This window comes from Opisthocomus hoazin, chromosome 7, assembly GCF_030867145.1.
Source record: "Opisthocomus hoazin isolate bOpiHoa1 chromosome 7, bOpiHoa1.hap1, whole genome shotgun sequence".
NCBI lineage: Eukaryota > Metazoa > Chordata > Aves > Opisthocomiformes > Opisthocomidae > Opisthocomus > Opisthocomus hoazin.
The window spans coordinates 62,679,290-62,702,847 of NC_134420.1; the positions used below are offsets into that span (position 1 = coordinate 62,679,290).

The 23,558-nt window shown below is 38.3% G+C and overlaps 1 protein-coding gene across 2 annotated transcripts in view; it reads right to left on the reverse strand.

Moving 5' to 3' along the window:
- The window catches only part of CDC42BPB (CDC42 binding protein kinase beta), a 97,261-nt gene that overhangs the window by 28,723 nt on the left and 44,980 nt on the right, over positions 1–23,558 (reverse strand). For both annotated transcript variants that reach the window (XM_075426605.1, XM_075426604.1), the window contains exons 4-17: positions 21,987–22,082; positions 17,838–17,986; positions 14,513–14,606; positions 13,046–13,246; positions 11,011–11,259; positions 8,896–8,975; positions 7,752–7,918; positions 7,534–7,653; positions 5,530–5,663; positions 3,813–4,055; positions 2,029–2,139; positions 1,317–1,561; positions 1,032–1,137; positions 329–453 (exon numbers count right to left, since the gene is read on the reverse strand). In XM_075426605.1, the coding sequence (XP_075282720.1) occupies positions 329–453; positions 1,032–1,137; positions 1,317–1,561; positions 2,029–2,139; positions 3,813–4,055; positions 5,530–5,663; positions 7,534–7,653; positions 7,752–7,918; positions 8,896–8,975; positions 11,011–11,259; positions 13,046–13,246; positions 14,513–14,606; positions 17,838–17,986; positions 21,987–22,082 (2,120 nt within the window). The remainder of the gene's footprint in view (positions 1–328; positions 454–1,031; positions 1,138–1,316; positions 1,562–2,028; positions 2,140–3,812; positions 4,056–5,529; positions 5,664–7,533; positions 7,654–7,751; positions 7,919–8,895; positions 8,976–11,010; positions 11,260–13,045; positions 13,247–14,512; positions 14,607–17,837; positions 17,987–21,986; positions 22,083–23,558) is intronic.

Sequence of the window (23,558 nt, forward strand, 5' to 3'; positions counted from 1 at the left end):
TTTAAAACATGACCATCTTCCTGAATGAATTTATCAAAATATTCCAAATTGCGTGCTTTAATGATGACTTTTAGAGACTGAAAGCAAGTTGACACCAAAACCCCTTCTTTCATACTTAATAGTATCTGACAATTTCACTTGTTATTACTACTCTGCAATACTAGAAAGCAGAAGAGAAAGTTAATCAACACTCAGAAGTACCATGCTTTTTTGACCCCAGACAAGGGCCTAGCTATACGTTTTTACAAAAAAAAAAAAAAAAAAAAAAAAAAAAAAAAGTCGATCAGTATTTCAAAAGTGGCCATTTGGATCTCTAAACAGCACATACCACTGAATAATTTCTGCAATCTGAGCTTCCCAGTGAGCAACAGACTCCTTCTTTGCTGCTAGGTCTTGGAGTTCATCTTCTAGCTGTCTGTTCTGTGCTGTTAATTTGTCCACAAAGGAGCAGAGCTGAAACAAAAGATTAATTTCACTTGTGGCTTAATTCCGTTTCAGACTTTTTATATATGCGTATGTTTACACACCTATAGAATCTGAACAAACAAGACCACCCTGGGCTATCTGGAAGTTCTAACACGGACCAAAGAACTGGAAGGTGTTCTTTTTTTGTGGAACTGGAGACTAGCTCCTGAGCATAGAACACCACATTGCCACTTCACACAAAACAATCCAAAACAAAGGAAAAGAAAAAGCGAGTATAGAGGCCATCAAGAGGAATGAAGCTTAACTGTAAGCCATCAGGAAGGCAGGCAAGTCTCTGTAAATGCTTTCCTCTCTGTGCGGCCTTCATGAAAAATCAGAAGGCAGTGCCCTCTGAGCTCTGGGAATCAATCCACAAAGAGCAGTACTGAGATTCTAAAGTTACTATTTAGCCATACCTCTGACATTTATATGGCAAAAGCGACATCTGTTTTACTCAGATACTGCCTTAACATTCCCAGACCCTGTTCTGATCAATGAATAACTACTTCAACATCAGAAAGTAACAGAGTTATATTTTGCTTAAAAATGTTTCTTCAAATAATTACCCTCTCATTTTCTGTTGTTAGCTTTTTGTTATCTTCCAAGAGCATAGATCTTTCACGTTCATATTTCTCTTTCATTGTTCCTACTGCTTCCTCCATTTCACTGTGCCTAAGGAGAAGGACAAGAAACAGAAACACTTACACTGTAACATTGCTGAACCTATACAGTGGGATTTTCAAAAAGGAATAGATAGAGTTAAGGCAAAATACCAACTTGCACAGACACCTATGCAATGCAATACACACAAAAAGAAATCCATAGTCAGTGAATCATGCCCAAAAGCTTACCTCTCTCGCTTCGTTTTCTCTAATTTATCCTTTAATATCATGATCTCTTTCTGCAGTGCAAGCTGATGGCTCTCTGAATCATGTACTTCCTTTTTCACATTTTTTACTTCCAAAACATGTGATGCTTCTCGTCGGACCAGCTCCTCTTCATAAAATAAGATTTTTTTCTCCAGCTCAGACTTAATTTTGGAAAGCTCCTGCTGATGTTCTAGTGTGGCACCTGCTGCCCGGCCTCCCTGTTTCAGCTGCAGAAGATGATGAGAAACCATCAGGAGGAGACTATCATCTTTATATTTTGGGAATATTATCCACAAATAGAATTGTCCAATTAGTGGCACTTGGGAAAAATTTTTATTTGGGTACTGAGTGATTTAAAAGCTGCCTGTCTCCAAGCATTAAGCCCCTTAAGTGACCACTCTTCTTACATCACCCTAATAAGAGGTTAAAATGGGTTGCGGAGATAACAGATTTGGACCACATTGTTTTAGTACCTGCTTAGAATTTATTTGAACTGGACATTTTCAAGACATTAGTGTCCAGTGAGATAATAAAGTATTTCAGGAAAAAAAAGCAAGTAAGTCTGAACGGGTTAGGTCAGGTTTTTAGTAATGCTGTAGTTTTTAACTCTCCCACAGGTATCAACAGACGAATAAGCAAAACTTTTGCAGCACCTGTGCCCTGTGTAAAAAAATTGTTAAAAAAAACATGTAACCTTTAGAGCTTCCAGTTCATTTTCCAGTTGTTTGGAGAAGGCCTCACTGTGCTCACGAAGCTTGCGTTCTTTTGATGCTTCTGCTACAACTTCTTCAAGTCGGGCTTCCAGCTGTAAAGAGTAATTTTAAGTCTTTTCAACATAAGATAGTGCTATCTGTATCATTCATTTCCTGTCCTCTATACGGATCAGCTTTCCGAGCCTTGAAAACAGCAAGTTTTTCCTTATTTCTATGTTACATTACACCACTACAGCAATTGTCTCAGAATGCCATGATAACTGTTTTGCTTTCATTGATCCAGGCATCCATCTGTCTCGCAGCAGAACTATTACTGTATGACTTTTTGTACTGATATGAACTACACCAAGTACTTGCAGGGATAACCACACACCTTCTGTTAATGCTAAAAGGAGGAAATGGCACTAGGAAGCCATCCACTAGGTGTGAAAGATGAAAGTCTCCCACATTTACAGGTCAGCTCCATGCCTCCGGATCTACTAACGCAGCTCAGAAATCCCAACCTTTGCGCCAAATTATTCCAAAATACTTAAAATACGAGCACTGAACACTTTTACCCTGCAATTATAGAACAATATAAGCAGGACCATCCATTTACTGACTTCAGAAAGCTTGTCAGAAAGACAACTTAGATTTAATGGCAACTCAGGTGACTGTTGCAGTTCAAGTAATAGTGGCAGAGCTTTAAAGCCTGACAGGAAGAGTAAGATTTGTTTCTCTGCATTCAAATTGAACTAGTAAAGTTGTTTTTAAAAGGATTGTATTTAGAATTGTGGGCCAAGATAATGAACTTACAGACTATGTTCTGAATAGAATTTCAATACAGCTGTTAGAAAATGGAGAACAGAGGAATTTGTAAGAACAAAGACAGGAGATTATAAAGCCCTGTATGGAAATATTTAACTGAATAAGCAACAACACTTGAATGCCTGCTCCACTCTGTTCCAGAGATGAGGTGCCACAGCCCTATGCATCAAATATGGTGCCATAGCCCTTTGCCCTTCCCAGTTAACTACCACTTCATATTCACAGATAAAAGTCTCAGAAACTACATCTCTTACTACATTTTCATAGACTGCCCTTCAATTTTCTAGAAGTTTTCTAGCAATGTTTATAAAGTTCATTAGTTTTTCTTCTACATTTCACACCGCACACAAAAATTCATGATTTTTCAGTGATTAAAACACTCTAGGTTAATCACAATAGCTGTTTCTTATGCCCTCTTCTGGTTATCCCCTTCATCGTATGTAAAACTATAAATTGCCTAGAACACTAATTGGAAATTAAGTTGCTTAAAGATATTACAGACATTCTCTACAATGAATAACTACAGAGGAATGAAAACCACTTATTTAGTCTGTAACACTACTCCTCCCTCCAGCTGAAGAGAAAAATTCAGCTGAAAAAAAGTCTGAATACTCCAACCTTAAAGCACATGAAGACATTAAGAATCAAAACAGAAGAACTAAGAAGGGGCATATAGCAAGAATAGCCTCCTTTAGATCAAAATCAGCCCGAGTACAAAAAAAAAAACCCAAAAAATCCACAACTGTTTCCTGATACATCAGTAAAACATTTAGAAACAAATTCAAGACCTATTTTGTGACCTGTAGCAAAGTCATAAGGAAGAGTTACCAGGGTAATTTCTTACAGATGGACAAAATAAATTATTGCTAACAGTCCCAATTTTTCAGTACAATCACATATGAGACACTGGATAAGCAGCAGCTGAAACCTGTTATTATTGGCTATTTTATCAAGCTACCTCTTTTCTGATTTTCTCCGATTTACGGATGTCCTGTCGCATAGCATCAATTTTCTGCATGCTCACTTCCACCTCTTCTTCTTTGTCACGAAGTTGCCGGGACAGCTTCTGTTTTTGGGACCGCAAGTCTCCCATCCTCTCACTGAGCTCGGAGAACTCCTGCACAGCTAGCTTTCTTTGTTGGTGGGCATCCCTCAATTCTTTGGATTGTGTCTTTAATCTCTCTGAGGCTTCTACAAGTTGCTGGTTTAAATAAAAAAATGTAAAAATAAAAAAAGTCATCTCAACTCCATACATTCTTTTCGAGAAGAGAGGATGTGGGCCTGCATAAACATGACTTGAAAGCTCAACCACCTCACATAACATTTTAAAGTTAATTCTAATACTTCATTTACATGTTTGGGTTTTTTTCTGGCTAAGCAGCTGCAGTAACATACCAAGACAGCAGCTATTCTGCTTATAGGATGGCAGCTCCAAGAGTACCACTGCTGTTCCAAAAGTCTTCCTGCTAAACCTGACTACACAGACAGCACATTCCAGGCAGCCATCAAATACAGTGAGCACTGAGACGCTGCAGCAGATCTTGTGAAATTCTTCAAAAAACTGAGGAACATTCCTTAGAACAAATTGTGACGCTCTAATACTTTAATTGAAAGTGTAAAAGCTGTTTTCTTTACAGCAAGCAGTTAACAAAAATTAACAAGATTAAAATACAAATTGAATGGTCTAGATAAAATCATTTGGGGGGGCAGGGGAAGGGCGGGGAATAACAAAAAGCAGAACTAGACAACAGAATAAATGTATACTGGCCAAGGGACAATCTGAAAACTTCTGCCTTTAGTAGGAGTACTGCAGGAACATTCATTAGCTTCCCCAAAGGAATGGGTTTGAACCAGGTGGAGCAGATTTGCCTTTTCTACTACTCATACACTCTGGTGAATAACCCTCACCCTCACACACAGAAGAGAGGCTGTTAAATTCTATCGGACAAAACCACCAGAGATTCTGGCCCACGGATTACTTTTGGGTCCATCTAAATGCCACATGAACAATACGGCTGCTAGACTTTTCCAAAGCTAGCTGCTTGAATACAGGTAGCTTTTTTGATATTATTGAAAGTGGTATGTAGTATATGCAAAGCCCCTATTTACTGTAAAATATTTTGCTGACAAACTAAGGTACTATTGCATTTTAGGAAGCAAAGGTGTAATTTGCACAATAGTAAATAAACTCAGCAATTACATAACAGTAATCCTTGGTCTTAGGCAATAATTAACCTTTCGGTATTACAAAGACTCAGCAGGCTCAGGCTGGAGCAGTGTCTTAGCTCTATTAACCCTTTTATATATATATATATATATATATACGCTTTTTGGTATCTACAGGACTGATGACTAGCCATAGATCCGAGTTTAACTCCTGTGAACAATGAAACATTTGAGAATAATCAAATAACTAAACTAAACCCATTCTTTAGGTGTTTGTTCCATCTAGTAGAATACACTTGAAATTAGTCAGATGTCTATCAACTTCCAAAAAAGAAAGTCAGCCACTTTGGAAAACTACTGTTACTGCTAACGAAATTCACAGATTCATTAACATCTCAGTGTAGTATTAAAAAGCAGCATTTTAAACACTAAAATTGCAATCACAACAGAACTGCTCTAGAAATGCTTTATGTGACCATTGTTAAAGGGATTTATGTTTGAATCAATACCTTATGAAGGTCCTCCTTTTCTTGCCGCAGTACTCTGCACTGTTTTTCCAGTCCTTTTAACTTGTGTATAGAGTCTTCATGTTCTTGTCGAAAAGCTACTGCATCTGCAAGCTGTCCTTCCAATTTACTTATATCTGTAGGTAAATGGATATTAAAGGTAACTGGCCCCAAATTTACACCCATAAAGCAGCAACATTACTCAAGCAAACTGGCATCACTTTGCTTGGAAAATCAACTTCTTCACTATTCTTGCCGTTCCGAACAGTTTTTCAGGTAATTTTGGGGCACTGACAGCTTCATATAATTTTAACTTTCTCAGCCCATTAAAGAAATCCTCCTAAAGACTCTGATCCGTTTAAGTGAAAAAGCCTTAGCACAGGGCTTTGCTTTGTTTTTGAGGAATGCAACTTCTAGTCCTTGAAAACACTGAAATAAACTTGAGTTGTTTGAATTCCAGTTTTAGTAATTTGTCTCCTAAGTAGCTTTTGTTATATGACAAGCAAGGCTACAGTCATTAGTGCTTCCAGCAAGACAGGAAAGTACTATTTATCTCCTAGAGTAGATAAGAACTCTATCTGCAAAGGAAATACCATCCCGCACGAGGCAGGCTGGAGATCTGACTGCCCATATTCCTGGCAGTATGTTCTCCTGGCAGTTCTCCCTTAACTCTCAAAGAAAATTAACCAAATCTGATTTGAAATTATCACCTTTCAGTACAACAGACTAACCACCTTTACACATTTCTGCTCAGTCTTAGAGCTGGTAAGAAAATGAACTGCCATTCTCCATTTGGTTTTAATTACTACTTCTTTTAAACAAATAAATAAGAAATTGCACAGGGAATAATTGTCTCCAAGTTCCATTGATGTCTGTGGCTGAACAGGAAATTGGACCAACATACTCAGGGATCTCAAAGCACTGCTCTAACGACTGAAGTAGTATTCTTTTTCAGCACAAACATCCTCCCACTCTACATGAACCACTACTATTTCTTTCTGAACCAGACCATATTGCTACCTTTTATATTTAACAGGACACCATCGGCTGAAGTGCTGGATAAACCTGAACCATTTGCGGAAGCAGCACCTTAATCGAACTACTTTGACTCAAACCTAATTCCAGAATACACAAGAATAGCTTTTTTAGAAGGATAATCTACTGAGGATAACTGAGCTGATTTTTGCAATACGTGCACCTACAAAGGTGATATATTGCCACATGGCAGGGAAAAAAACTTAATCAGCATCAGCAACTCAGCATCTGAACTCACTTAAGCTATACTACAGGCCCCTAATAAACCTCCCAGCCAAGTCACTAGGATTCAAAACTACCATTTTGTTTATCACTGATTTCCACTTAAAAATTAGATGCTAACAGGAGGTTTGTATGGATAAACTAATACCATTGTCTAGCAACACATTTTCAGTGATATGGATGAGTCAGTCTTCTCTCAGGACAGATGCCAGTATTTGTTTTTCTGCAATGCTCAGTGCTTCCTAATTAATGCATCACCAGGCAGAAACACAAAGGGAGCAGGAGCTCAGAAATATTTAAATGTGAACTATTATTACACATCCTCCCACCTATCCCTTCTGTTACTAAAGAGCAACGAGACTTCCCTCCCCACTGTCTCTTACACCCACCTGCAGTCAAACCCTTCCAAAACAATACCCCCCCGCCAACACGAGGAGTAAGAGAACAGGATCTCTTGAGACTTTGAGAGACATGACAAAAATATTTAACTGAACCCATCTAGACAATTCATTGTACTCTATACTCCCCATTCTAGTATATGCTATCAGGCTGAGCAAGCAGAAGAAAAGGTTAAGTGCTCATCTGGCAAAACTGAAATGCCTCTTATTATTGAAAGAGACTTAAAAAAAAAAATTTCTTTTTTAGAACCTCAAGAACACTAATTCTACTTATTGCAAAAACATGGTATATATTTTGCTACTCCTACTAACATTAAATTGCATTACTATACTTACCATGCCAGGGGCTTACCTGTTAATTTGTTCTTCAACCGTTCAATTTCTTCATTTAATTTTTTTATTTCCTTATCACGGCTTGTATTTACTGTAACACACACTGGACCCTGGAGGTTCTGCATTGTCTGCGTAGATTCTTAAGATCAGGAAAGGAAGGAAAAGGTTTTCAGTAAAATACATTTGAATTCCTCCTAATGAGCAGAACTAAGAATCCAAAAAATGTAAACCACTAACCTTGCAGTCTTCTGTTCAAATCCTGCTTTTCTTGCTCTAATTTCCGTATTTTCTTTTCATAGCCTTCTATTTGTGAAGTGTTTTTTAAGTCACGCTGTACATCCGTATCTTTGGTTACAGTGTCAGACTGCATAGCACTCTTTAAAGTGCCTCTATCAGATAAAGAGCTAAAAACAAATACAGAAGTTAGAACATTTTAATAAATACTCACAGCAGTCTATAGCGGTGACACGCTGGGATGCCAGCAAATACACACCTTAAATTTACAAGAACAATTAGCGCAGTAATTGTTACTGTTGAGACAACTGCCAGGGTAGATAAATTTATTATTCCCTAGCTACTGCGTATGCTGCTGTAGGATTAAGATATCTGCACTCAGGACTTCAATGATGTGGATATATATTCACTTTACAAACTGCCTAAATGACTGAAAATGTTAACTCTCCCATGCTAAAGGTTACTACTGCCTGACAGCACAGTAATCAGGTAAGTGCACCTGCACTGAGAAACAAACCCTAAAGCTTAAATGGTGACAAAGATGGATTTATGTTACGCCACATGATCTCACTCTGAAAATGACGAGATTGTGTACTGGGTTCTTTCTGAAACAGTACTGCATAGGCTAACAAACCCCGGCAAAGGGAAGTAACAAATAACAAACAGGGCAGAATAACATTAAGATCAGAGACAAGTATATGTTTGAGGGATCTCTGAAGCCAGATAGAGGCATTTCAATGATGCGCAAAGTGAGCCATTTTGTCTGTGCTCAGAACCATCTCTGTTAACTTCGCCTACCAGCAGGCCTTTGGAGCAATGAGCTAATCCCCAGCTGTTCCTGGCAGACGTGCAACGTGCACGAGACTTACTCTCAGCCTCTCAATACAGGAACAGCAAGTTCATACCCAACTGAAAGTGACACATCTAGTCCCTTTTCTTTCATTCATTTCAAATAAAATATTGATAGGTAAAGAATTTAATCTTGGCAAGTATGATCAAAATATGTTCAGATGCTTAAAGAAAAGAAGGTTCATCCACAGGTACACCTATGGACATCAACCTTTCTACATGTTCATAAACATATGGATTTCTTTGAATTCGCTACATTTGGGAAGCAAGTTTAATGAAGAACAGGTCCTTCACTTACCTATCAGTTGTGTATGTAAACCCAACGAATGGTAAATGCAATCCAGAAAAGCCTGTATGAGAACTCGGTGGCACCACTTCCTGCATGAAAACAACACGAATGAAAAACCAAAAGAGAACCCACACAGAGCTAAAGGCATTTGATTTAACCTCAACAATTAAAGAGAGACAGCTAATGGAAAGACTTTTCTTAGCACATACCAGCTGACAATTGACAGTTATGCTTCATTATACAGCCTTCCATTGTCCCTGGACAAACTTTATTTCAGACTAGGTCACTTAATATCGTGACCTGAATTTAGGAGCCTCTTGAACTGACACTTGAAAGGGCAGCATTTCAACAAATTCAAAGCACAATGCAACCACTAAGGGAAAATCCGAAATTTCAAGTTACTAATTAAAAGTGACCTGCCACCAAAATCCCTGCTGTTAGTTTTAGTATGCTAGTTACTGTTAGATACGTAATCAAAAAAACAGGCCAAAGACTCTTCACTTCTTGAAATAGAAGTTGATGAACAAATTACCACAAAAGCCCTCTGCTCCTCCTGACACGAGTTTGTAAACTACTACACAACAGAAATGGAGGAGAACGCCACCAACATCCCCACTCCAAAAAACAACCTCCTGATTCTTACATGAGTGGAGAAGCAGCAGTGTGAGCTCTCTCACCTCGAGAGCTGTGATTGCAAGCTGCATGGAGAATCACACAATCATGCATTGGAAAAGACCTCCAAGATCATGAAGTCCAACCATCCACCCAACACCACCATGCCTACTAAACCATATCCCAAAGTGCCACATCTACACGCTTTTTGAACACCTCCAGGGATGATGACTCAACCACCTCCCTGGGCAGCCTCTTTCAATGACTGACCGCTCTTTCAGTAAAGAAATTTTTCCTAATATCTAATCTAAACCTCCCCTGACACAACCTGAGGCCATTGCCTCTTGTCCTATCGCTAGTTACCTGGGAGAAGAGACCAACACCCGCCTCACTACAACCTCCTTTCAGGTAGTTGTAGAAAGCAGTAAGGTCTCCCCTCAGCCTTCTCTTCTCCAGACTAAACAGCCCCAGCTCCCTCACCCGCTCCTCATAAGACTTATTCTCTAGACCCCTCACCAGCCTCGTTGCCCTTCTCTGGACACACTCCAGCACCTCAATGTCCTTCTTGTAGTGACGGGCCCAAAACTGAACACAGTACTCGAGGTGCGGCCCCACCAGTGCAGAGTACAGGGGCACGATCACCTCCCTGCTCCTGCTGGCCACACTGTTCCTGATCCAAGCCAGGATGCTGTTGGCCTTCTTGGCCACCTGGGCACACTGCTGGCTCATGTTCAGCCGGCTGTCGACCAACACCCCCAGGGCCTTTTCCACTGGGCAGCTTTCCAGCCACTCCTCCCCAAGTCTGTAGCGTTACATGGGGTTGTTGTGAATGAAGTGCAGGACCCGGCACTTGGCCTTGTTGGCCTCGGCCCATCAATCCAGTCTGTCCAGATACCCCTGCAGAGCCTTCCTATCCTCGAGCAGATCGACACTCCCGCCCAGCTTGGTGTCATCTGCAAACTTACTGAGGGAGCACTCAGTCCCCTCATCCAGGTCATTGATAAAGATGTTAAATAAGACCGGACCCAAAACTGAGCCCTGGGGGACACCACTTGTGACTGGCCGCCAGCTGGATTTAACTCCATTCACTACCACTCTCTGCGCTTGGCCGTTCAGCCGCTTCTTTACCCAGCGAATACCCATACGAATATATGTGTATTTCTGAAGAGAGATTTTTTTCACCTTTGAAAAGGAGTAAATCCAAATACCACCTCCTTGTAAAGGTAACCTAAAAAGGCAACTAAGGGGGTTTTTTCCCCACCTAAATATGTTTTAACTTTGACTGACCATGTAGCAGTAGTTCATTCTGGCAAGCACTACCATTTAGAAAAGCGGCTCATGATTTTTATAACTCAAAATGTCAAAGAGATGAAAAACCTGAATTGTTCACATTTGAAATGACTTATTTTTCATCACTTACATTACTTATTTTGAAATAAGTTCTCACTACTATCTTAGAGTGCAGCAAGGTTGCATACTTGCATTATTAATATTTAATAAAAAAAGACTCACTGGATTTCTTAATACATCATCATCTACATCAAAGTTTGAGGTGTCAGAAGGACTGCTAACATCTGGAATGTAAGGTGCTTCTAGGTTTCGGATGTTATCCCAATTAAGTCCTTCAAAAAATGCATGAGACTTAAAATCCTCTATTCCATTCTGTCCCAGCCTGCGCTCCCTACTGCAGATAAGTCGCTGAATAAGATCTTTTGCTTCTTCAGATACATCTGTAACATGGGATGGAAACTGAAATCGTTCCTAGAAAACAAAACCAACAGAGACATTTTTAGAGAAGGAATCCATTCCATAACTTTCAACAGCAGTTTCAAAAAGAATATGCTACATTACACCAATAAAACTCGAAATAAAGAGTCAAACATTGTTCCAGTTCCAGCGAGCAGTGGCAGAGCACAGGGCAATACATTCAGTGATAGACTTTTTGTCTTAAAATGGATTTCGAGGACAAGTAACCATTTCTCAATTTCTTTAATACAGGTCTGTTTGAAACTAACTGTAATTACAGTAACTCTATCAGGAAAAGCAAGCTTTTTTTAAAAGACATACACAAATTATGACAACTACAAAATATTAAAGATCATACAATAAAGGCAGACCCTGACTGGTATTCTTAGCCACAGATCCACCAATCTCCTGAAGATGTACTCCTTGAGATTTTATCAATTTCAACTCTTAAAAACCCATGATGGTAGTCAAATCTTTATAAAACATTGTTGTGTTTAAGGATGTATTTTCCTTATTTATATGTTAAATACCTGTTCTTTTTACCAAAATATTTAGCAAAGATTTATATTATCATAAACAAACAGAAGATCTAAAAATTGTACTTACCACTAACAACTGAAATTACTTTAGATAAAAATCAGGAAAACTTTTTCTGTATTTTAGCTTGCTACTGCTACTACCACTGTACAGTCAAGAAGGGTTTTTTGGTTTGTTTTTTTCAATAAAGGATCATAGCATATATATATATATATATATATATATCTTTTTATAATACAAGTTTTCAAGTTTAAAATGAGATCATTAGTGACCAAAACAGCATGATTGAAATTAAACTTTAAAACTTCCATTGAAAAACATACAATCATATTGATCGTGTGTCCAAATGAGATTAAAATATTAAGTTGGCAGGACAACAGCTTCAAATTTCCTCTCCAGTAGTCTAACAGCCAGGTAGCCAGAGTTTACACTGGTTACATTTGCAGGCAGTTAGTTCACTGAAGAAATTAAAGCAAAAGAGAAGTTAATATTCATCACAGCACGGGTTTCACGCCTTATCCATCACTGCTTCACTGTGAGAGCACAGTATTGTAAACACCAGTAAACTGCACTCATCCTGGGGAGAAGGAAATGTAACAATACATCCTACGCAACAGCTTCTGGCTACCCAGGATGAGTATGCACACGAACACATCCTCCTAATACAGCTCCTGAAGGGATATCACAAACTGGTTTATTGTTATTCTCTAATGTTCAAAATGCACCCAGAAGTTCCAACAGTTCTCTACCACTTTGACCCTAGACAAACCCCCTGACCTCATGTTCTTCATGCAGCTCAAGTCCATGTTTTTCTATCACTTCCACTCCGGGCAACTCCCCTCGACCTCATGTTCTTCATGCAGCTCGTGCCTATTCTATTCTGTGGTTGACTTGTCTGTTCGCTTTTTTGTACTGTTATCAGTGTGACAGAAAATGTGCACAGCTGTGTAAATAACACATTACTTCATTTCTCCTGCACAGCCCAGAGGAAACTTTAAATGAGCCTAACATAAGAGTTGTTTTTAATTTCAATTTTGTGATGACTGCTTAAGTTTTCCAACAAGAACAACATCAGCATTTAGAGCAAAACTTCAGTTTGACAGAGTTCAATTTCTGCAGTTCAGAGAAGCAAACATTCCTAAAAACCTACACAATAAGGTTCTAAAACGTGAAAAGCAAAGAACTGCTATCACTTCAAGATCTTTAAGCGGTAACAGTTTCTTTGTAAACATTATAAACTCAAGAGATTTAATATAGCTCTTACTTCATGATTCATGATCTTCCCATAGGTTTCCACTAATGACTCTGCGTAAAAGGGTGTTTCACCATACAGCATTTCATACATGCAGACACCCAATGACCACCAGTCACATTCAGGCCCATATTTTCCCATTCCATCTTCCATTGCTTGCAGTATCTCCGGGGAGATGTAGTCAGGCGTACCCACTGCTACTGATGACTGTACCTTAAAAATAAGGCAATCATAATTATTGTAAGTTTTCAGGTTCTCTCAGCAACTTTCTCACTCACACACTAGTATTTCCGAGAAACAGAAACACCAGGACATGATTTTGGAAAGGGAGGAGATTTATAAAATCACAGCAACAAAATAAAGAAAACACTAAGAAGGTAACAAAGACTGCAAAGATTAAGTTTCAGTCCACTTCTACATAAAATCAGTTCATATGTTTTATTTTGAACACAGTAGAAAATCAAAATAATCACAGCTATTGTGAAAGCAGAAACACAAGAGAATACGTTTTGCCTTTGTGTCTGTTTATAAAGTTGCAACTGGCAGCCAGAAGTCGAAATGTAAAATGAATAAGGAAGGAGTTCAAGTCCTATGCCCAAGTTTTACAGTTTCATTTGAAGATTGTGAAACGAGGTCCCAAGGCAAGTAGTTCCCTATTTTTATTATGTCAGAAATTGGTTTAATGCTTATTGCATAACGTGCAACTTGATGCAACACAGGTGTAAGATGGCAAATTGCCCTGTACCCAAGTAGTGGGGAAGCCCTAACCATTGGAGCAGTGGCAGAGCAGCTCTAATCTCTAGGCATACGTCCTCAGGCTTCACATAGAGTGATAACAGTTCGATCCAACTCGTTCTGCATTTTAATATGCTAAATCATTGACAGGCATTTTATGACTACAGAACATCACTAAGACCTCAGTGTATGTCAAAATCGGTGAACGAAGTTGCATGCTGTACTTTGGCAGGACTGGCCCCTCTGGAAGCACACTACACTAGGCAAAACAAACAAAAACCCTCACGAATGATTTAGCTTTTCGATGTGTATCCGACCTGGTGCACAAGATGGCCAGTTACCATAATGTTGCTGTTCCTTTCATAAAAGGTGTATTAAATAAACCGCTTATTAATTACCTCTTCATTTTGCATAACTTACACTTCAAATCTGTCATGACTGCGAGGTTCCTGGTCACCTATGATTCCAGCATGTAAATAACATGAAGCTTCTATCATTTATTAACACAAGGTCTTTGGATAGTTCATAAAAACCTCCTAAGAACTCAAATGGCTAGTAGGAGAAAAGGTAATAGATAGAAAAACAAAGCAAAGGATAGCTTTAAAAGGTAGCAGCCTGTAAAACAAGGAGACTAAAATGTCAAAAATTTTGTCATAACTGACAAAATCTAAGAGCTTTAAGATCAGCAAATTACTTAAAGGGTCACACTACCAGAGACCAAATTAAATTTTGCTTCATACATACTGTGCCATCTTCACTCATTTTCAGACAGGACCCAAAGTCTGCCAGTCGTATGTGGCCGTTCATGTCCAAAAGAACATTATCAGGCTTTATGTCCCTGTTATAACAGAAAGAAGTGAAAAGATTTAAATATATTAGTTCTGCCTGTAAAAATTAATCTTGCATCACAATAACAAAGAATTTTATGTTGGGATACCCATGGATGCAAACTCTTCTTATGGCAGTATTTACAAAGCTCTCCTCCCGCTGCGTTTACTACTTTGCCCACAATATTGAAGCCTTACATTACATCAGAGATTCAGCTCATCAAAGCTGAACTCTGAATGGTCAACCAACCAGTCATACGACTGTAATGGATAGGTAGTTTACTTCATCAACATCATTTCAATATTATATGCATCACAATACACTGTTTAGAGGCAAGAAAGACAGACAAAAGGCAATCTTCTAATCTCATGTTTTTCACCAAGACTTATAACCAGCATCTAACTTCTTCTCTAGGACCATTTTTTTGCTGCTTCTCTAAATTTTGTCCAGCATTTCCGCTGGCCAATATTTTTCACTTGCTATTCAAGACTTTCTATACACTACTGCACAGCACATTTGCTTCTATGGGTACCTAAAGACCTTTGCATCCTGTGTACGTGCAGACGTTACTCTACAAACAATTAAATTCCCCTAGCTCGAGAACACCCAAGTCTTGCAAGGTAACTCACAGCAGTCTCATTTCCTTTCTTTAGCCAACACTACCCAGGATCAGCTCCCAACAAGCTAGCATACCACCATCCCATTTTGAAATATTATTATTTATCTGAGCTAGCCATAAGAAGATAACCAAACCTATAAATGTGTTGGCTTGTTGGGTGTTTGTTTTTTTTTTTAAGATCTTGCACTTATTCACATAATACTTTCTATTAGTAATAAAAACACATGTGCCTTGCATTAAACCCACCAGTCTTGTTGCACCATAAAATATTTCTTTGCAAATGGGAAGTTTCAAATGCCACCACGTGCTCAAAAACTTAAAAATTATACAACACCTTCAGCTTAGTTTTTATGGAAGAGACTAGAATTACTAGGAACAAGGAAAAAAGGAGTGCTCTAATACACCTTGCTACATGGATGTGGAATTTGCTAATATTTGATGTTTAAGGTGCTGAATTCCACAGTTTCACACTTGAGAAGACTTACGAGAAGAACCACAACAGGTTTAACAAAGGGTCGTCATATGTAAAATTCCTGCCAATCTGATAAATTTTTCCAATGCAAACTTGAACTACCACTTTTTAACCAAGGGCTAATGCTTTGGAATTAATTACTGAGATTTCACTAATACTGTTGCTCATTAGCAGTATTAAGACAAAATAGTAAATGTTAATCTGTGCCTGTCATCATAAATTAAATGCGTATTTACTTGTTATAACAGAAAAATACGCAGTAATACAGAAAATGAGACCATCTCACTACGCTTCTTCAATAAACTCATTACTAATTTTCTATTGTTAAACTTCCTCCATACATTTCAGTCCCAGATATTGTCAAGATTCCCTTACAGTCAGTCCCATAACCACAAGTCAAGCTCAGTAGGTGCAGAGGACTATTAAAGCTTATATACAACTATACACCATTTTTTTTTCTTTGTTTGTTTTTTAAAGAACACTGCTCACAGTGCCATTTGAAGCATGAGCAAATCTCATCCAACACATCTCTGCTTTTCTGCTTTGCATGCAGATCTCGCTTGCCTAAGGGAACACTATTTCTGTTCAGAAAAGCTTAATGCCTCATCTCCGAGCGTCACTGTTTCCTATCTACAGCTAACAGGTCATATAAGCCTTTAAAGGGTCCTTGAAATCCTCTCCAGAGCAATCATGCTTCCTCCTAATCCATTCCAGTTGCCAAGCAGTAATTTCTTGGGCATTCATACATCTCCTATTCAAACCGTATGTTTTGGCCTCGGAGCCATTCATTCCCATCGCCACAACAGACAATCATTCAGCACCATGCAAAGATGTAGCTGGAAATGGGTGCAATGGTGCCTCTGGTAACCTTCTTTGAGTCCATAACATTTTTAAATACCCACATACTGTTCACGTTTACTCACAAGAGTATTACAGAGTTTATGTATCTTTTATCTTTTTGATTTTTGAAACAGTGATCAAATTCTGAACAGAAGAGTTCAAAGCATTACAGTTTGAGAACTCCCTGTATCTTTTAAACATTAATTGTAAATAACAATCACCTCACCTAATGGTTTTCACCCATAAAATTCATAAAAAAGACAGTAAAAGTGTGCTTCTTTCACAGACAAAGAAATAAAGGCACAAAGAGGTAAAAGGGACCTGGCCAAGATGCACCTTCCAAGTCAGATACAACGCTGGTATGAAGTCCACAGTGACCTATCATGAACCTATTCGTATGGCCACATGCAGTTTTCAGTTAACTGGAAAACCTCACTACTCACACACTCTGCATTTTCTAACTTATCTATTTACTGAAATCAAGCTATAAAATCAGCATAAAGGGACACAACTGCAAATGTTTCCATAATTTTGCTTTCTAATTGACATATCATACATAGTTGTTAAATTTGAAAAGCAAACAAAGGCTAGGAATTCTCACTTGATCAAGATCCTCGCAATGATGAAACAAAGTATTTATCAAGGGTCTCCCTTGCACTACTCACAGCTCTTCCAAAACAGTTGCCCCAAGAGGAAGCCAAAAAAGATGCATACAAAGTGCACGCTATCTTCCTGACCCATTTCTTCTGACAGAGAGTGAGGAATATTATATATACACTTCACTACTACGGAACACAACCTAAGTTAACGTGATGGTAGGCACTGATGCAGAACACGCATCCTATATGCAGAAACGATTAGACAGGCACATGCCCACTCATTACAAAAACTGTTCGAGGATGACCTCAGGTAAATTGATGCACTGATATTATCATGGGCTTACTGTGCGGAAATATTGCAGAATGTCTGAACATTTGCAGAGAATTCAAACTGCTTCAAATTTCTGGGTTGGCTTGGACAAAGGCAGATAAATATTCATGAAGTGAATTGAGAATAAGTCAAGAATTCTGATTAAAAACAAAAGCTTTAGTAAAAGGTTAGTCAGATAAATATCACTGCTTCTAATATCAATCCACCAAAATCTGATCTTTAAAATGTAATATCTTATACAGCTATTATACAGTATCTAGTAAGCAAGTACCACAGCAGTTTGCCTATGGCTACTGTGCCCATTTGTATATCTAGCAGTATCTTTGGGATTAATTTCATAACTGTACATGTATTTTTTCCTAAGTGAGACAGTATTTTACCTGTGCACATAATGCAGCTCATGTATGGAATGTATAGCAAGCACCATTTCACCAATGTAGAACCTAGCCATATCTTCAGGAAGCTTGTCTTCAAACTTACTGAGAAGTGTCAGTAAGTCACCACCAACATAGTAGTCCATCACTAGATACTGAAAAAGGAGAAATAAAGCAGTCAAGTACTGAGAGACAGGTCATAAGAGAAAAAAAAATAAATTAAAGATCACCAGTTATCTGCTGAAAAAAAAAAATACTTTCACTGATTATTTTTTTTTCCTATGCCTGGGGAAAGGTGTCAAAATTGGTGATCATCTGTGTCTCTTATTTGCTTATTTAGTGTAATGTTAGTGTATTTACCATATTCCTTTAATAATCACAATAAGCATGACATATCAGCATTCAGCTCTTACCATAAAAAGTAACTATGAGTGAGTTTATTTCTGTCTAAACTACAACATCACACAAAGAAAATGATTTAATATCACCAAAAACTAATGTAGGTTATCAACCCTTTAAATGACAATTTCCAGATGATGCAGGAAGAAAAAACTATAGTTAGAAACAATACTGATGCAGCTTAATCTGAAATATACATTTCACTACTACTTTTAGTTTTGGTACCATTTCAATACTACTAGTGGTTCCAAAAGTGGGACTCAGGACTTCAACATCTTTGAACACTCATCTTGGCACACGCCATGTCATGGATGCATAACATGGCTGACAGGAACTTGATGACACTATAAATTAGGGATGCCCATGACAAGCCAGAGGCACTACAGCAGTGGGAAACTTAAAAACAAAACACTCATTCTTTTGAATACACTTCAATGAAAACGTAAAAAACCTCCGAGGCCAATCAGCCATTATACTACCCATGGAAAGAACCAACACGTATAGCATAGTGTGAAAGAAAAGCACTTAAGTTTGCTATTCGTTTCACATACCACCAAACATGGATTACGTTTCAGTCATCTCCTAGCAATATCCACCTAAATCCAGACCATCACTTCAAGCATAATGACTTTATCTGGTACTACCAGTCTTGAGCCATTTTGTTCCATGCTTCCCAAGATGCTCTGATACATGGTTTTAGGGATAATTTTGCTTATTCTGGAAAAAACTTTCCAAAGCAGCCATCTTACTTTTCTTCTCAAGGTAAAGTAACCTACAATCCACTGTTTCTGCCACAGATTCATCTTCAACAAGGGAAGCAAATTAAAGAAGATTGGAACACAAAGGAACAAGAAGTGCAATACTATTTCCTCACTGTCTTTTGACTTAAAAGAGCAACTCCAAAAGGCATAGGTTTTGATATTATTCTCCATTTTATTCAAATTATAGTTTAATCTGATAGGCAAATTTCATCAGTTCTGTGAAATCAATCAGTCTGTATTGCACAACCCATCAAGGAATTTTAAACCTGTGTTGGAACAGTGTACACATGCAACAATAATGTTTGAAAGCAAAAGGCTACAGACAGGAACGAGCAATCTTTTAAAAGGGATATTGTATTAAAGTATTTCCTCTCAAATTCAAGGCTAAGAGAGCTTATAGAGTCTTCTGGGGGAGCTGAAATATCCTGCCTGTCAAAGAGACAAGGTAATGCACTTCCCTCAGCTCCCGCAGCATTTGTAACTAAGCAAGAACTCAGCTGACCCATGAAATAAGGCACTTGGATCAGAGGAAGATGGTGAGATCTCTTCTATAAGACAGTCAAATTCTTATCTTGACTCCAACTGTCTTGAAGAAAAAAGCCATGATAACATTTCCACATAATTTCATTTAAGAGTCTGAGGTTTAAAGCCACTACCACATGCTGTATTTGCTTCTAAAACATTTTAAAACTACAGGAGCAGAATCAGAAAATGAACTCCAGAACACATACAATTTGTAGAAATTTACGTTTCTTGCTTACATACAAAGTTCTGAATCATCACGTGCTCTACCCCAATTAATTCTAGACTCTCCAAGGGCAGCTACTACTTTTCTACCTTAACATCCTACCTTCTATTTACTAGTCTTATTCCGAACCCTTTTTCACGCAGTCAGAGGACGATGGCAAAGGCATAGGGTGTGGCAAGACACCAAGGTTCTTTCTCTGCTTCTTGGTCAGCTTATGTGGTTTTACGTTTAAGAATCACTAGCTATAATACACTAATGTCACTAGGAGCAGATACCAGAATCTAGAGCTTTCTCTTTCAGAGGAGCAACGCCCACTGCAAGTTCGAGAATCAAGTTCTGTTGTCTGCTCTTGTTTTATTCTCAGCTTTGCATTCCATTCCACAAAGATCAAGGATGAACAGCACAGCTAGAAAGTAAACCAAATCTGCCCAGGTTCTGTAACGTGTCAGCAGTCCCCGAGATAACGGCTACAGACTTCTCCAGCTGAGCAGAGAACTGAACAGAGATCTTTTAGCCCCTGGACAAGTGAACCACCAAGATGGTACGGAAGAGAGCGTTCTGTCCAGGTTTTTGGATGAAAGTCACTTCCTGATGTGTTTCACCTTTTCTTCACACATCGTTTACGGCAGAGTGACTGGGATGCAGATACACTCCATCTGTGAGCACCAGGTATTTACATGAGCTGGATGCTGAGTAACAGACCAAACTGGAAGGCAGCATCTCAGCACATGCAGAACCAGACCTCAGGCAAGCTGGGAATCTGCTGGCTTTGGCTGCCAGGCAGAGCTGTTGCTTTCTTAGATACTGGATCTTAAATTAGATGCTAGATGTCTAAATTCTGCTGTCAAGTGAAATGCCAACATCTAAATGTCTTCGGGAACTTAGGGAAAAGAAATGTATTATACTGCTACAGCTTGCTTGGAACAGATTTGTAGAGAACGGTATTAGCAACACTAGATCCCTCTCTATACTGTCACTGCTACTGCTTGCTATCTTGCACAGCTAACAATTTTTTCTCGGGTACCTCCATTCTTAGAAGCTACTTGGAAATACTACATTATAAGATGTCTCAGGTTATTTTTGTGTAAGTCTGAAGGCTGTTCGGTTCTGTGGGAGTTTGAAATTATGAGCTATCTTCATGAGGTAGTGCCAGAGATAACTAAACTTTGAGAGGCTGAAAAGCTGAATCTATCACAAAGTATTCAATGGAAATAGCCTCTAAACGAGGGTCTGAGACTACTTATTCGCTTACAATGTGCTTGTTATTCTGAAAGTACTTTTAACATGACAGTCAAAATGATTTGTTTTGTTTCAACATCTGTGAAAAAGAGTATTTCCTAACTCTTTCATACACTTTGCTCCTGAACTCTTTGGCAGCCTTTTATCAATACATTTTTTTCTTATTTATAATCATGAATTGCTACTGTGGTAATATCTAAAAAGCTTTAAGAAGGTGAAAACTTTCACATTACAACTAGGTCAGTTGTTACAGAAATAGCAGGTTTGCAAACCCAGCCTCAAGTCGCCAGACAGAAGCTGTATAGCTCAGTATACTGCAGTATGTTGGGGCTTTACTGACTTTGCTCCTGACCAGCACTCTGACTTCGGTGACTAAGGTAAACATAGCTTGTATGTTACAGTTCTAGTAACCCATCACTAAAAAATGTAACAGGAGTAATGACTTTCTTTATAAAAGGTTGCTAAAGTCTCTCCAGCTACTGAGATGACCAATCTGCTGATTTAAAAACATATTTTATTTAAATACTTTTAAGAAATAAATTTTTTTTTCTGAGGCTTTTAAAATACCAGTTTAATCACTGTTTTAAAATAAAATTTTAAACTACTTTTGTCATTTTTAAACAAAATCTTGCTTCAAAAGACATTCTGACAGTTAAAATAAAATAAAAATATTTCTTACTTTCACTGAGTTAAAACCACTCAAATTATTTCATTGCAATGTTATCCAAAACATTAAACTTAAGCATGGCATATTTTATGCAAGGGTAGATTAGTTAAATTAAGGTGCTTAACTAAACCTCTATATACTTACAGTACTACACTACTTTCTCACTCTCCTGGAGTTACAGTTCGTCCTTTGAAGTTTTTCTTCAAGGAGAAAACAAGAATGTTGAAACACTGCTGCGAGGCATGAAGCGGACTGATTTATGGCACTAATATCCTTAAATTGAGCAAAAATAAAGTGCTTTCATAACCTAAAGCTTTTATTTGCTGATGAATCATACATACCAAATAGTTCTCATCTTGAAAGGCATAGTGCAAGGTAGTAATCCACTGACAGTCTCCATTCACCAAAACATTTCTCTCTTCTCGGAAGCAAGCTGTCTAAAGGAAGAGAGGGGAAAAAGCCATTATCAACATCAACAAGTAGTTTTCACAGAATGAATATATATGGATGTTTCATGGGATTATTTAAAATTACTGAATAGAGGTGTCTATTCACTGGAATTCAGTCTGCACAAGCAGCAGGCCAGTGAATCGGCAGGCTCATAGTCAGGCATTCAGTCACTCTAATCCTGACTGTGACCTTAAAAAAACCCCACAACACAAAACACATCCACAAAACACCAAAAAGCCCACAAACAAATTTGAGCCAACACTGAGTCTTTGTTCCATAACGTATTTTTAAGAGCCAGAAAAACTACAACTTGTCACTGAAATCTGTAGCAGAAAGATAACGGCTCTAGGAAAAGTAAGCGTGGTTCTTCTGAAAAAGACCTTTGTGTGAAAATAGTTTTATGTATACTTTCTTTACATTACAGTTCCAGTTCCAGACACTGCCAACACACTATAGGAAATAAGCAAATTTTACTATTACTGTCTTATCTTTGTCCAGCATAATACATTTTCATTTTCAATAATCTTTCTTCCACTTCAAATCGCTCACTGCAACACTTCAGAGAAGCAAGCTCTGTGTAACAGGTTTTCTCAGCATCTTTACATAAAACCAACTTTCATAAACTTCAAGCGAGTCCTTCTTAATAAAAACATACAATTGACTTTACTGGACCAGAACTATCAAGATGCAGACCTTGGGACTCTCCCACTAACTCTCAATTTGGAGAGCCATTATTAAGTTATTCAGTAGCTGCAGTTCAATTGTTTGGGTTCTGGACAATAATTTTTTTTTTTTTATTATTTTTTTTTATTTTTGGTCATCGCCACTTGTCCAGGTGCCTTAGAAAATGTGGAAGGAACATGCCTGCAAAGCCCAAACCTTCCCATATACTGATTCCGTCTTACAAAGATACCTCCACCATTATTCCCCCTAAGGAAACAAAAGTCAATTTGCATTTCTCCTGAAGAAGACCATGCTGTGGCCACGTTGTAAAGTCAGTAATTATTGGTGCAAAGAGATGTAAATTGTAATTAAATGTTAACTGAGAGTGGTTTAACGGTTTATGAATGCAAGGCCAAAGTATCACTCTACAAAAAGTTTGGCTGCAGCAGAAGCTCCCAGCAATCCTATCCCTGCCTGCAGCCCCAGAGCGCAGCACTTCTCAGTTCTTCTGGCACCACGCTGCGAGGAGGCTGCCAACACAGAACACTAGTTTGTTTATTTTCAAATACATCAGTTCTTTGATCCAGTTTACTGTGCAACCTCAAATAGCAAGGGAATGTTACGAACACTTCAAAACCAGTAATGCTGCTGAACACTTTGCATCCTGAATTCAAAGGATAGAACTCTCCTTTTCTGCTTACGTTAGCTTAAAAGGCCTTGAGACATGCCTTGGAAAAGCATGACAGGCTACCTAATCAGCCAGTCAGGACTGATTTGGAACTGTCAGCAGCAATACACTA